Here is a 15,650-nt window from a genome sequence, read left to right as displayed (position 1 = left end):
ATCCAGAATTTGCTATTAAGCTTATTCAAATTTAAAAAAACTGAAATATAGTTGACATACAATGTTAGTTTCAGGTGCATTACAGTGGTTTGACATTTGCATATATTATAAAATGATCACTGTTAAGTCTAGTAATCATCTGTCCCCACACAGTTATGATATTATTGACCGCATTCCTTACTCTGTATATTACATCCCTGTGGCTTATTTATTTTATAACTAGAGGTTTGTAGCTCTTCTTTTTTTAAGATTATCTGATTATAGATTTATTCGTGAATTTTTTTTTTTACTATCTCTAGTTTCCAAGTTTTATACAAGGAAGAATGCCCTTTTCTGCAATGAGAAAAAAAGAATCAATATTAATTAACATCTCTCTTATCCCATAGGGTAAGTTTGACCTTTTAGACTATAAGAGTATGGAGTTGAAAAGTCCATCTGTATGACAAAGTTATTTACAGAGTCTTAGCTAAGACACAGACCTTACATCTATCACAAGAATTAACTTAAAATGGATCATAGACATAAATGTAAAATATAAAACTACTGAAGATAACATAGGATAAAACCTATATGACCTTGGTTTCCTTCCAGTAGGTAACGAAGACCATAGAAATTTGCTGCCAAGTGAGAGTCATGCTCAGACTGGTGTTGTGTAGAAGTTGCTTGGACAGATTGGCATAAGCAAAAATGGCCCAAGATCACGCAAGGGGCAGTCTCTGCAATCTTTTCTCTATGTGTGTGCACATGTAATTTTTGTAGCTCTTAACCCCCTTCACCTATTTCCCCTCTGTATCTATAAGTCTGTTTTAATTTCTAAACTTCAGATATTATATTTTTCAGTTCTGGAATCTTTTGTGTACAGTTTCTACTTTTTCGAGATTTATTACCTTTTCATTCATTACAAGCATATTTTCCCCTATTCCCTTGAGCACAGAAATAAGCTGTTTTAAAGTCCTTGTCTGAGGCTTTTTGTAGTGGAACTGTTCTGAACTGTGGCTTTAGTCTCATTATTTAACTAGAGTATGCCCCACAGACTCAGCCATTGTTAAGATGAAGCATTGAATACCTGAGTGTCATTTCAGGTATTCCTGAATCAGTGTGATTAATGGTTGTATTATATCATCATGTATGTTATCATTGTACCTAACCAGAATTTCATGGTCAGTAATAAATGTCATTTGGATGTAAAAAATAAAATAAAATAAAATAAAGTCCTTGTCTGCTGATTTCAACATCAGAATCATCTTGGGGTTGGTCTCCACTGACTGCTTTTCCTCTTGAGCATAAGTCACATTTTCTTTCTTTTCCTGTATAGTAGTTTAGAATTGAATCCCAAACTTTCTGAATGATATGTTGTAGAGATTCTGAATTCTGTAAAAAGTACTGATTTTTTGTTTTAACTATTTTTCATTTAATTTCTGTAGAATGAAAATTCCAAGTTCTGTTTCTCTGCATTGGGTAAAGCTGGATTATCCATTCAGTTATTTTAGACTTACTGAGGGTGCTTGGAATCAGTCCTATGCATGCATAGCTTAGCAGTCTGCCAGAGATTTGGGAAGGGTTTATATAGAGAATTAGGGCTCCTCCTCAGTGGTTTCTCTCCCGGGATATCTCCTTAGTTTTCAGTGGCTATAATCATCCTGAATCTGTTCTCTCATTCCTCAAACTATAAGACTGCAAGTTTCTATCCAAGTTTTATTTACCTCCATATTACAGCAACTGCAGCCTGCCCATGGATGAAAAGCTATAAAAACACAGAAAACCCTTTCAAATCACCACTTTTCTCTGTGCTATAGTGGAAACGGCATTACAACTGGGAATTTTAGGGCCTGTGTTAAAATTCTAGCTTGGCCACTTTCTAGCTATGTTTACTTTGGGTCAGTTCTGAGATACCATTTCTTCATTCTAAAATGGGAATAAGAATGTTTGCTTCATGGGGTTGTTAAGAATATAAAGTGAGATAATACACGAGATATGGAAAATAGGCTCAGAGGGGCTATGATTGTCCTATTAAGTGGTAGGAGTCATTGGTTACTGCAGATCTGACCATGCTTTTTCTGCTATATCATACTGCTTCTATCTAATGACTACCAACTCTATCTTTCCCTCCCAAAGACACCTGCAAGTACCTACTATGATCTAATTACCAAGTTTAGCTCAAAGAACACAGTAAGCTAAAGTTCTTACCCACAAGAAGTTCCAAGTACCATTACCTTCTAACTGGTGACCGCCCTACAGTCTGTGTCTCCTTTTGGTCACTCTCAGGGCCTCCAGATAGCTGTTTTGTTATATTCTGCTCAGTCTGTAACTGTTATCTATAGGAGGGGTTGGCCTGATAACAACCTACTCTGCTGTTACCAGAAGTGGAACTGCTATCTGTGAATTTTTGGCTTTGCTATCTATCTGTTCAGTCTGTTTTTATGCCATGATATATGGAAAAATTAAAAAACTATGCTGCTTCACTGCCTCCATCTTCCCAGAATCACATGCTATTTACTTTAGTAATGAAATAAAATACTGACTAGAATCTGTTACTCAGAATCTTTGTTCAGATTTCTTTTGATCTAAAGGGCAATGATACTTGGTCTGAATTTAACTGCTAGAGAGTTAGGGACCAGTAGCGTAGTAGTATAACTACTCGCCTCCCACCCCTTCATACCTGACGTTGTCTTGGCTATTCCCTGATCTGGTAATGCTCCAAATTTCCGATGCTGTTCATACCAGTCATTCACTGTCATAGATGCCAGACTTGGATAACCAGTTCCAAATACTCTGCAAGAATCACACTGCATTTAGAAAAGTAAACCTAAACAGCACTATTAAAAAGTCTCTCCTCTTTAGTGGTAAAGCTTGTGTATGTTTCTTCCTTGCTCCCCTATCCAGCTTTCCTCTGAGGAGTTGTGTAAATTCCTGTGAGGACAGTGAAGAGAGACATTCAGGGAGGAGAATTAAAGGCAAGAGCTTTCACAAGAAGATAAAGGCCCAGAGTTATCTCCCAATAAGCAATCTCAAAGGCTAATGCCCCACAGAATGATGATATAATGGAAGGAGTATTTATTCTTGGTGGGTCTAAAAGATACACAGAGGAAGGAGATTCTTCTGCAACCTTATGGAAAAGGTTAATCTTTAATCTCAGAATTAAAACCCAGGTAGGCAAACATGACCATTTGAGAACTGCAGCTGAAGGAAACAATGGGAAACAATTTTAAGGGCTACAATTCTTCTTTAGATTCTTTTTTCCTTCTTTCTGTATTTAATTCATTAATTATTTATTATTTTTGTTGGTTTCCTTTTGAGCCTATTTTTAAGCTCAAGTTTGTAAGGGAAATGTCTGATGATGAGAGATACAGAGAAAGTATTGGAAAAGATAATATTCCTTTGATGAAAAACAGTCTCCCCAGTGAAGCCATGATCTTTATTTAACAATGTCCATTCTGTTACTCATGCACTGTAAATGAACATAAAAATAGCGGGCTTGCAAAGGCAACCCACTTTTTAATACGACCTACTTGGCTTGGGCCATGTTCCGAGTGAGAACAAACGGTTTCATTGGAGGCCTGTCCTGACGAGATGACTGAGAAGTTGATGCCTAAAAAGGAAATTAATGATCAGAAGTGTATTTGTCATTGTGCCCACCCCACTATACAGGTTCTTAAGTCTTTAGGTGCTTGAAAAACCGTACTTATCAGATTCTAAGATATATTAGCAGAATACCAATGGTGGAGGTTGGTTAGCTCTCCTGAGATGGCCCAAGTATCATGCTGGAAAGGGAGGAAGAGAAAGCTCTCCCAGGAATCATTTCACAAGTGAAAAATTACTTGACTTTAAAACACTCCCCTCCAAAGAGGCAGATTCCAAAGCTTTCTTTCATGTTCCCCCGAAACCTCCTGAGCTGAATTTGAAGCCCCTTTCCTCCGCCTGGCTTTCAGGGCTAAAGCTGAATTATTAAAACCCTGCTAAAACCCTGTCCAATGTAATTATGCTATTAAATGTCAAGAGCTCCCTAGGGTGTTTTAGAAGTGGATGTTCCTAAATGCAAGAGAGAGAGGAAGAATGGGTTAGTATCTTTCATATATAGGTGTATAGAAATGTTCCAAGGAATCTTGGCTGTTCAGGGGCATATCGAAACAAACTATGGTCTAAGAAAAAATGTTCACTTTGTAACTCCATCACTTACATAGCCAATCCCAATACCAAATGAGAGAGAATAAAAACAAAAAACAAGGAAGGAGACAGGAGGATCCAGAATAGTCCAGCCTCACAGTGTTTGAAACCCACTCATCTAGATATACTCAAGGGGCCTTAAAGCTTTAGAATATTAATTGTTCGTTCTTTGATCCTTTAACATAAGGAACTAGGTTGATGTTACCCTGAGGCAAAAGCTCCTGGGCTAATTAGTACAAATCAAATTAGCAAGAGTTCTCTGAGGACTTAAATGCCTGCAACTAGTTGATTAATTCAACTCAATTCATGTTATATCCTGAACCAAAAAGTAATCGGTAGTAGAGCCTGATATTTTTTTTTCTTTTCTATAATTCTTCCCTCTTCCTTTTTTTTTTTTTTTAACAAACCCTTGTGTTGAGGGCTGACTTTCAATAGATTGCAGTGAGGCAGCTGCTTTGCTATGTACAAAACCCCGACAGTATTTTGAAAAATCAGCTCCAAAACATAGTTATGGTCTTCAGATACAGCCAAAGTGGTATTATACCAAGTTTTCTTTACCATTATGCCTGACATTTTGTGCATACAGAGGTCCTTGCTGTATCTCATACTTGGGTGACCTATGGTGTGAGTCTATCACTGTGTAAGGTTAACTTTTGATTTCTCCCCCAACCAAAACATATTTCGTGTCTTTTATCTTCTTTTTAAGTTTTTTCTCTCTTCTCCAGTTCCACTTTTCTTCTTCATTCGTATCCTATCCCTCTTCCTGTTTATTACAGTCAAGCACAGATTTTCAAGGCCCACCTCCCTATGCCTTCCTTCAGCAGTCATGATTGCATGTGTGCTAAGTCGCTTTAGTCATTTCTGACTCTGTATGACTCTATGGACTGTGGCCTGCTAGGCTCCTCTGTCCATGGGATTCTCCAGGCAAGAATACAGGAGTGAGTTGCCATGCCTTCCTCCAGAGGATCTTCCTGACCCACAGATCAAACCTGCATCTCTTATGGCTCCTGAATTGGCAGGCAGGTTCTTTATCATTAGCGACACCTGAGAAGCCCCCACAGTCATGACTGCTCGCAGTCAAAAGCAGTCTTCACTTCAGAGAAGACTCCCCCTCTCCTGGCATGTCACAAAATTACAAAAGACTAGAACTGTATTACAGGTTAGAAAGCACTAGGGAACACTACTGTAAACTAGAGAGAAAGCTATCCTAGAGAACCTTCAGCATTCCTCCACTAATGTTAATAAGAACAGTGATTTTATGGGAACATGAAAGGATTTTAATTTCATTACTCTCCTGAAGAAGATTCAAATCTCTGACAGTAGCTTTGTGAGCTATTTAGGCAGTGACCAGGCTTACCTCTTTTGTGGAGTCTTTTTTTCTCAAGATCTTTATCTCCTGGTCAATGCTCTCAATCTCTTCTAAGCTGATACCAATCCACCTTCGAAGGTGAAGGAGGTAATATTCACGAACATGCTCATCATCTGCTTGACCACTTTCCACAGCAGATTTCAGCGCAGACAACCTATGCTCCACCTCCTTCTTCTGCTTGTATCTGTTCCACAGAAAAGTATTACCCATGAACATAAAAATAAAGTGGTGCTCCTTGAAAAGAAGGCCAAAATACGATTTTACCTTTGCAAATGATCAGGTAGTAAGGATGACGATTTTCACTTTGGCAAAAATACTGATTTTATACCTCAGAATTTGCCATCAAGGCCATTCTCGCAAGACTACAAGGCAAGGAAGGGATAAGTAGAGGTGGAGAAATACATTCTAAAGCCAGAGAAATATAGAGGAAACCTGATCTGAGCAATTCTTCCCATCATCTTTCAAGATCGGAGTACTTTAGTAATTTTATGACATCAACCTTTATTAGGTTAGGTGCTTAGTATCATACAATGTCCATTTGGGAATTATAGCTTCAAATAATCACAGAATTTTAGGGGTTATTTACCTGCCATTGATGCAGGAATTCCTAAAAATGGTCATCTCTTCTTTTCTTCTGGGCAAAATATTTCCAGCTCTTCTGACTCATCCTGTATAATCTAAAGACTCATATCCACCCTGCCTGCCTTTTCCAAGATGCATTCTAGTATGTCATCTATCACTCACTGGACAACTATTTACTGAGTACCTATCGTGTGACATGCACTGTTCTCAGTGCTTGAGCCACAACAGTACTAACAAGAGAGTCCTTGCTCTCCTGAGGCTTTCATTCTAGTGTGAGCAGACAAAATGAAATAGATGGGTCAAGTGGTGATAAGTCTTCTGAACAAGTCAAAAAAAAAAAAAAAAAAAAACCTGCAAGCTAAACTGGATAGAATGATGGTGTGAAAGTAGGGGTGTTCAGGAGAGACTTCTCTAAAGAGGTGACACTTGAGCAAAGACTTCAAGGAAATAAGTACAGAAGCCATGACAGTATCTGGAAGAGTGTTCTAAGGGGGAAAAGCAAATACGAAGGTCCTTGGGTGGGAGAGTGCTGTCCTGACATGTTTGAGGAACAGCAAGGAGGCCAGTGCGGTTGGCATGGAGTGAAGATGATAGGAAATGAGGTAAGAGAGATAGCCAGGGCCATATAGAACCCAAACAGGCTATAAGACATGAACTATTAGCTGTCATAATGTTTTGAATGAGAAGAGAAAGTCACTGGAAGCTTTAAAATAGAATACATGATGTGAAAACTTTTTAAACAGACTACTCTGACTGGACTGTGGGAGGCTGGGAGGCAAGGGTGGAAGCAGGAAAATCAATTTAAGAGGGTACTGCCATAATCCAGGTTGAGAGTGACTTGAAACAGGGAGGTGGTAAGATACAGATGTAATTAAAATATAAAGCAGTATTTGTTGATTTATTGGATGTAAGGGCTTGAGGGAAAGAGGAATAAAGGAAAAACTCTGCAGTTTCCAAGAGAAGCATCTTGAAATACCTATGTCTGGAACTCCACTCCAGACCTCCAGGATCAGATGCTTCTCTGTAGGTGTTCACTCAAATCTGGAATTCTTAACTTGAGTTCAATGGACAGAATTTGGGGAGGATGGCTGTCCTTGAACTCCCCCAAATTTTGTATAGAACTCTATTTGTATGCTTTTTTTTTTTTGCCAAGAAGATGTTAAAGGAGGTCCATGACCCACAAAAAGTCAAGAACCACTGCCCTGGAAACATTATTATAAAAACTTTTAGGCTCTTCTATTCCTTTTAATTAACAAGTGGGCACTTTATGCAATGTTACAAATAAATGTCACGGCACCATCATAAGTGGCCTTCTGAGTAAAATACTACACAGGTCAATTCCTAGTTCATGAATGCTATCACAGATATCACTTGAGAACATTAAACTCTGATGCCACTCCTACCCCCACCCTCTTTCCTGGATGTACCTAAGTCAGGAAAAAAAAAAAGAGAATACCAGGACCTTAAACGTATATAACCTGGGGTAAATTCTCAGTTAGTCTGCTGGGCGTCTGAATAAGGTTCTTATGCTTCCTTTCCTACCCTCCACATATATGGAGTCTAATCACACTCTCTGGTCTTCTCTACTTCCTTTGCTCCTATGACTTTGTTCCTAGTCATCTTTGGGACTTCTAAGCTCCTGAATACCTGATCTTTGAGGCCAGTGTTTTTTAAACCTTTCTTAGCAGAAGAATACTTTCTTCTTAAGAGAGCTTATTTTGAACTCCAATAAGTAATAAAAGATAAAACCACCTTGGTTATATCAGAGAAAGGCTCCCAACATCTCCCCTACCCAGGCACTGTGACGAAATCTTAGGGCTCCAGGAACAGACTGTAAACCACTGTCCTAGACCTTCATCACTGTTCTAGATTTCCGATGGTGAGCCACTACAGGCAAACAATCTCTATCACCCAGTGCCTGTCACCCTTCTGACTCTGGGTAACTTTCATCATTATTCCCCTTTTCTGTTCCCAAGCTGCTGAAGAGAGCTAACCAATTACACATTTGTTGTCAAATGAATCAACTACAAATTTGTATGATCAAACTTCAGTGCAATGGTCACTCTTGTTCAGTTATCGTCTTCTTCATCTTTTGTGGATTCCATGCCACCATCATGCTAATCAGATGGAGAAATTCAACTTCCCTTTTTATCTTCAAATCTTTATAGTGTCAGCTTTCCTCCTCTTCTCTTGCCTTTAAGGAGGCAGTGTTGTCTTTACCAAGGAAATGTCTTTACCACTTCACTTTGGCTATCAATCCAGTCCCCATCCACATTCTTCCAGGCCTCACTCAATCAACTATCCTCCCTGTCATTGGCAGTTACAATTTTTCACTCTACCGGTGCCTTTCCCCTAATCTGTTCTGTCTTTTCAAATGACCACTCTTCTCTTTTTTCTAAACAACACTAGAATTGGTAATTTGAAGACCTGAGTTTAAATCCTAGCCAGGCCACTTACTAGCCATGTAACTTTGGACAAGTCAATACTGAGAGCCCATTTCCTTATTTCTAAAATGGGATAATATCTGCTTCATGGCACTGTTAAGAGGATCAAATGACCAATACTTATGAAAGTGCTTTGTAAGCAGCAATATAAATAATGTTAGCAGATGAGAAAAATTAAAAGTTGAGAGGGGCTAGAGGATGCCCCATCTATTAGGTGGCAGAAATTGGATGGATCATCCCAGGTCTGACTCAAAAGCCCAGGCTTTTTCTGCTACACCATATTGCTTCCATCTTTCTGATGACCACTCTGTCCTTCCCAAAGATACCTCAAGTACCTACCATGATCCAAGTACTGGGTTGAGTACCAAGGATATACAATGATATAATTACAATACTAAGGATACAATTAGTCATGGTCTCCAACCTTTAGAAGTTCCAAGTCTAGAGAATAACAGGTAGTTATGCCCAGATAAGTAACAAAAACTAAATGCTATAGTATCTGGGAAGGGAGACAGGTAGGGAGAAACTCTGAAGAGGACATGACATTTGTTCTCTATCTTCCCCAGGCTTCTTTCTGTAAGTACTTCCATCTGTACCTTGTTGAGTCTCTTATCTCTGACTGCTCTTTTCTTTCTCATCTTTCTTCCTTAATTTTCCCCCAAGGTTTTATCCTTGAGTTTTTTCTCTCTGCATGTTTTTTTGTGGCAATCTATCCATACCCATCGATGCTCCTAAATTTTTATCACTAGCTGCAAAACAGTCTCATAAGTTACACATTTCCATCTGTTTATGGACACAGCTGTCCAGTTGTCACATCAGGACCTAAATTCAGTAAGTCCTAAACTAGACTCATTACTTACCCAGCTTCTACTTCTCCACTTGTGTCAAAAACGTAGATTCAATTAATCAACAAGACTTATACTTACTCCTCAAAGATGGGAATTAAGAGTAAAGATACATGAAGAAACAAGCTTTGAGAGAGAGAGAGGACATACTATTTAGGTGTTTTTCTTGTTTGCCCATCTGGTGTAGCAGAACATACTTTGAAACTTTGTTACTATGGAAAGCAATATTGTTACCATGGAAAGCAATATTGTTACCATCAAGAGTCTTAAAATATTCAAATCCTTTAATCTAGCACTTACTGGTCCTTCTAGAAATCTATCCTAAGGAAACAGTGAGAGATACAATTATGTTTCTTTGTAGCAATAAAATAGCAAAATCAAATAAAAACCTCTACCCATTAACAGTCTAGGCATTTGACAATAAAAGATTCGCTTAAATAATTACAATATAAGACTGATACTATTTAACCATTAAATATCTTGGCTTCAAAAGACAAAGGGAAATCACAATAGGATGTTAGGTTTTAAAAAACAATAAATGGTATTCCTCCAAATGTATTAACTAAAATAACTATATATCTGAAAGGAAATACATCAGGAAGTTAACAAAGATCATCTCAGTGCTAAGATGAAAGCTTATTTTTAATTAAAAAAATACTCTGTTTTCCAACTTTCACAATGAGTATTAATTACTTTTACATTCAGGCAAACCTGTAATTTACATTTTTAACCAAGCTTCTCCTCTCATCTCAAATGTGAAATCTTTCCCTTATCACTCCAACCAGATATGATCACTCCCTGGTTATTCTCCACAACACCATTTGTATCTCTCTGTTGCATTTAGTTGTTGGCTTTGGTTTTTTTTTGATATATTGCAATTATTTGGATACCAAATTCACTGTTTAAACTGGTATATGTCAACAGGCTACCTCTACCTTCTTACAGAGGACATGACACTGAATTCCACTTCATATCAGTCTATCCCATTTCCTCAAAAATCATTCTGTTGCTCACCAGCTTTTAACCATACTTTATTATTTAAAGCCCTTACCACCTAAAGTCACAGTTTTATTTACTGTCTGTCTCCTCCACCAAAACAAGAGCTCCATGAGGTCATGGAAGCTGTCTGGTTCTCCATTACCTAGAGCAGTTTCTGGCACACAGTAAAGGCTCAATAAATATGTTAAATGAATCAATCAATTTTCAGCTGTCTAGACCAGGCCTCTCCTGAGTTTCATGCTACAGATACCTCTACTTGGATGTCTTCTAGGCACCTTAAATGCAACATGTCTCAATATAGAATTCATACTCTCCCCTATCTATTCTTCCTCTTCTATTCCCCATCTCAATGAGTTCCACAGACTTCCACCTACGTCAGAAACAGACATCTACCATGCTGCTTCCTTCTACCCTACCTGCCCAAATCAACTGATCACCAGGTTTTCTGCAGATTCAACCCTATAAGTAAATATATCCCCCCATCCCTTCTGCCATTGGGGTAGAAAGGCCTCCATCACCTCTGTGACCTAACTGGATCTAATCTCCTTCAGAATGCTTCCTAACTGCTGCCAGATTATGCAAGTTAAAGTGCAAATATGACCTTCCTACTCTTTGCAGTGGTGGGCCTCCAGTGGATCCCAAGTCACCAACCAAAGTTCAAGCTCTTTAGCATGGCCTAATAGTAGCTAACATAGAAAGAACATTTACTATGTGCCACATACTGTGCCAGCTGTTTTACATGGTTTATTTTATTAATGCCTCTTAACCCTGTGAGATAGGTACCATTGTTACTTATACTTCACATATGAGGAAACCTGAAGCTCAGACAGGTTACACAAGTTACCCAAAGTTCAATGGCTTATAAGTAGAACTGAGTTTCAAACCCAGGTCTCTGACTCCGCCATCTGTACTTAGCTACAAAGATCTAACAATAGTTGACTGAGTGCTTAGTGTATCAGACACTGTGCTGAGATTTTTAAATTCATTTCTCTTCTAATCTTCCTAACTACTTTATAGGACCTATTATCATTCAGTGTTACACCTGGGGAAATTAAGGCAGTGAGAGACCAAGCAATCTACCCAAAGTCAGAATGATTAAATGCTGGAGCTGGAATTCAAACCCCCTTTCCAAGTTCCCAGAACAAAGTTGTCCTTTCACCTTCCTCACACCCCAAGCTCTCCCTGGTTTGAACCCTACAACATTTTTCGGTATTCTTTCCCCCTCTTCACCACCCACTTTGTGTTCCAGCATCACCTACTTGCTTACAGTTGTTCCTCACCCCAACACTGTGGTCTTTAAGGCCCCTGTAGCTGTTCTACTGCTATTATCTCTGCTGGCTAAAGCCATCCTTTCCTCTTCCTCTATATAATACTCTTATGCATCCTTAAACAACTCATCAGAGGAATCACCTCTGCCAGGAAGCCTTCTCTTCTCTCCTGCTCCCTCTTTGGTTAGGTGCCCTTTTTTCCTGCTCTCCCAATACTTTACACATTTTCTTATCACATCATTCTATAATTTATATCATTTCTATGCTTCTTTTCCTCACCAGATTGTATGCTACTCCAAGGAAGAGACCAACCATATTAATACAAATGTCCATACCCAGTTTGAATCCCCACTGCCTAGCATAGCTCCTAAACACGGTGAGCACTTTCACATGATGAGGCTATGCCAGTATTAATTTAGTTCAGGATGTTACACACTTGATCCAGTATTGTTAGAACAGAGCTTCTCAATCAGTGGACCAAAAATGGACTATAGTTATAAGATATCTGTGTCTTTCAGAGATACTTACCCCACTGTGAAGTGAAGTGAAAGTTGCTCAGTCATGTCCGACTCTGTGACCCCATGGACTATACAGTCCATGGAGTGCCCCACTGTACTATGTGAATATTGCTATGCTGTGATGTGGGGGAGATTGGGAAACACTGCTAAAACATTGTTGCTGTTGGCAACCATAAGGTGCTAGGAGTCTGACAGGTATGATCATTTCAACCAAGACAGAGGCTTCTTTAAAAACTTAAGAGTTTGCTCTCACCAGGGCCTATGCTCAATAAGAACCCAAAGAGTACATATACCATTGTTTCCCACCCCCCAGAAAAAAACATGCACCCTTCCCCAATAGCACTGCCATTAGGCAGTCCTCAAATGACCCACCTCTCTATTTTAGCCTGTCTCTGAGATGCCATAGCAACGATGCTAGGATAGGCCATGGAGGAATTAGCAGTGTTATTTTCAGCTGAGTTGGTCTTGGTTTTGGGCAGCTCAAACTCTGCCACATGATAGTGCTGGCACTGAGTTAAGTAGTTTAAAAAGTGTTCTCGAGCCCACTGCAAATGATCTAGACGCTTGCTGGGATTGACTTGTTTCATGGCGAACGCTCCTTGAAATGCTGGCACCATCAGGTACTTCAGGTCGGTGGACGCGATCTCCTCCAAATCTTCATTTTGGCTGCGAAGAGCAGAGTAGGCTGTAAAGTCTGACTAGGCATTCCAACTGCGGCCCTTGCTTCCTGGGGGAGGGGAGGGCTGGGATCGGGGTGGGACAAAGGGAGGCGGCACCTGGAACAGCTGCCGGCTTTCTTCAATGAAAGTGGCTGAGCACTCACATCCAATGCCTCTGCAAATAACCGAAACTAGGGAGGAGAGTCGTGGGAAATTAACTATCTTGGAAGAGAGGTAGAGAATGCAAACGATGTACACAAGATAGCAGGGGGAGGTAGTATAGAAAGGCTCCCAGTTTTAAAGGTCTCCTCCACCCAGGCTCAATGGCTCCACCCTTGGTAACCATCATTACCTACATTCTCTGCCGTTGGTTACTACCCTCTCGCCCATACCTGAAGAAGTCGAGCTGCGACAACATTTCAGCAGCCTTCTTCAGGAGATCCAGTCCCTTGAACACCTTATCTTGGATTATTCGGGAGCCGGTGGGTTCAGTTGCGATTTCCAGTTCGTCCAAAAGCTGCTTGCTGGTTTCGAACAGCTCTGGGAGCCGCGGTAACAGCAACTCGTCTTCGGCTGCTGCCATCTTAGGGAGGGAGGAACCCGGAAAGCCTCACTTCCGGGGTCAAAGGCAACCCTGGGAAAGCTGAGCTAGGCAAGAGATGAAGAAACCGGAAGGGGCGCTGCATTGGTTCAATAGCTCCATTGTTACGTAAGCGTCTGAAAACTTACGTAGGCTGCTAAGTCAGCCTAGCAACCGTTTCCATGGACTCATTTTGTCATGCTGCCTATTACAAGTAGTAGACATCTGTGAATGATACACACACGCAAATAAAAAAGCAAACCCCAGGCGCTGCTTTTCGCGTTACTCCTCGTCGCCGACCCGGGCTCGGACTGTGCCATCGGCTCTGAGGAGTGGGTGTGACGAGGCTGAATTCGGAGCCAGGGCGGGCGCGAGAAGGCAGGAGCAGGAGCACTCCAGGAGCCGGCCAGGCGAGCGCCTTACCTCGTGAGGTGCTCCCTGGCCACAAGCGCCAGAGCGGCCAGGGGCTCCGAACTCCGCGCAACTTGCCGGGTTCGCAGGTCTGCTCGCATGAGAGCGAAGTGCAAGTAGCGCCTCCCTCCGGCTTCCGGCCACCCAGCAGCTCGAGCTTTGGGTTCCTACCGGCCAATCCTCGCCCTTCCTCTTCCCCGTGACGTCACCCCTCTTACACACACACACACACACACACACACACACACACACACACACACACACACACACACTCACACACACACTCTTAAAAGTTACTGTCACCCCTTTACACACATACACAATCAAAAGTCACCCCTCCTATACACACACACACACGTTTTCAAAAGTCACTTCCTCTGAAAACTTCCTTGAGCCCCTTACCCCTGCCAAATGAAAATTTTCAGTGCATCTCTATCAGAACACCTACCACATTATATTACAGCTAGTGATTTACAAATCTATCTCCCTTACCAGTATGAGTCTGATTAATTTTTGCGCTCCTCTGGCTAGCCCAGTGCCTGGTACTTATTACGTGCCCAATGTCATCATATGAATAGAAAAATAACTTCGGTTTGGAAAGCAGCTCTATTAAGCAGAACGGCCCTGTTCAATACGGTAGCCACTTGCCACATGGGGCTATTGAGCACTTGAATATGGCTATTTTGAATTGAGATGTGCTGTCAATGTAAAATATACACCGGATTTTGAAAAAATTATGAAAAAATAATACAAAATATCTCAATCATTTTTTACACTGACTACATGTTGAAATGCTAATATTTTGTGTATATCTTGGGTTAAATATATTATTAAAATTAATTTCACTTGTCTTCACTTTTTAAATATGCCTACTAGAAAACTTAGAATTTCATATCAAGTTCACGTTTGTGGCTCACATTATATTTCTTTTTTATTTTAAAATTTATTTATTTTTAATTTAAGGATAATTGCTTCACAATATTGTGTTGATTTCTGCCATACATCAGCATGAATCAGCCATAGGTATACATATGTCCCTTCCCTCTTGAACCTCCCTCCCACCTCCCACTCCTTCCCATTCTACTGCACTGATGTAAAAATATAATTCCAGGACTTTGAAAGAAGGGATCTCATTGCTTTGAACATATCAATATAAATATATTCTGATTACCTTAGGATTTCTTTGGAAGAATCTGCCTGCAATGCAGGAGACCCCGGTTCGATTTCTGGTTTAGGAAGATCTGCTGGAGAAGGGATAGGCTACCAACTCCAGTTTTCTTGGGCTTCCCTCGTGGCTCAGCTGGTAAAGAATCTGCCTGCAATGAGGGAGATCTGGGTTGGGAAGATCCCCTGGAGAAGGGAACAGCTACCCACTCCAGTATTCTGGCCTGAAGAATTCCATGGACTGTATAGTCCACGGGGTCACAAATAGTTGGACATGACTGGAGACTTTCACTTCACTTCATTTCACCTTAGAACACACCCTGAGTTGTATTAGGAGATTTAAGTTAAGTAAAATGCATATTGCCTGCCATGGAAAATAAGATTTTTAACTAAATACAGTTTAAACTGTCATTGAGAAGAAAAGAAGTTTTCATGTAAAAACAACTAGAGGGCAATATAGGACAGTATATAACTAGGGGATATGTTGTATTGCCCAGATTGTTGGAAACCCAAGAAATGACAAGTCATTCTGTGCCAGGAGTAGTCTGAAAGCTTCTTTGACCTGACGTGCAGTCATAGAATTTCAAAGTTGGAAGGGGATCTCAAAAATTAGAGGAAAAAAACTTGAGATCAGATAAGTGACTTGC

General features: G+C 40.3%; 1 protein-coding gene across 2 annotated transcripts in view; it reads right to left on the bottom strand.

The window, feature by feature from the left end:
• Nucleotides 1-13,947, bottom strand: part of IGBP1 (immunoglobulin binding protein 1) — a 38,295-nt gene extending 24,348 nt beyond the window's left edge. The window contains exons 1-5 of one of the 2 annotated variants that reach the window (XR_011485746.1): nt 13,241-13,947; nt 12,562-12,855; nt 5,522-5,717; nt 3,510-3,589; nt 2,660-2,772 (exon numbers count right to left, since the gene is read on the bottom strand). Coding sequence is in view for 1 of the 2 variants with exons in the window: in XM_020882936.2 (XP_020738595.1) it covers nt 2,660-2,772; nt 3,510-3,589; nt 5,522-5,717; nt 12,562-12,855; nt 13,241-13,431 (874 nt within the window). In the remaining variant the exon portion in view is untranslated. The remainder of the gene's footprint in view (nt 1-2,659; nt 2,773-3,509; nt 3,590-5,521; nt 5,718-12,561; nt 12,856-13,240) is intronic. The other variant, XM_020882936.2, reaches the window with a different exon arrangement.
• Nucleotides 13,948-15,650: the final 1,703 nt, after the last annotated feature.

The sequence above is a fragment of the Odocoileus virginianus genome, chromosome X (genome assembly GCF_023699985.2).
Source record: "Odocoileus virginianus isolate 20LAN1187 ecotype Illinois chromosome X, Ovbor_1.2, whole genome shotgun sequence".
Classification (NCBI taxonomy): Eukaryota; Metazoa; Chordata; class Mammalia; order Artiodactyla; family Cervidae; genus Odocoileus; species Odocoileus virginianus.
This window is presented reverse-complemented; position numbering and strand designations above follow the sequence as displayed.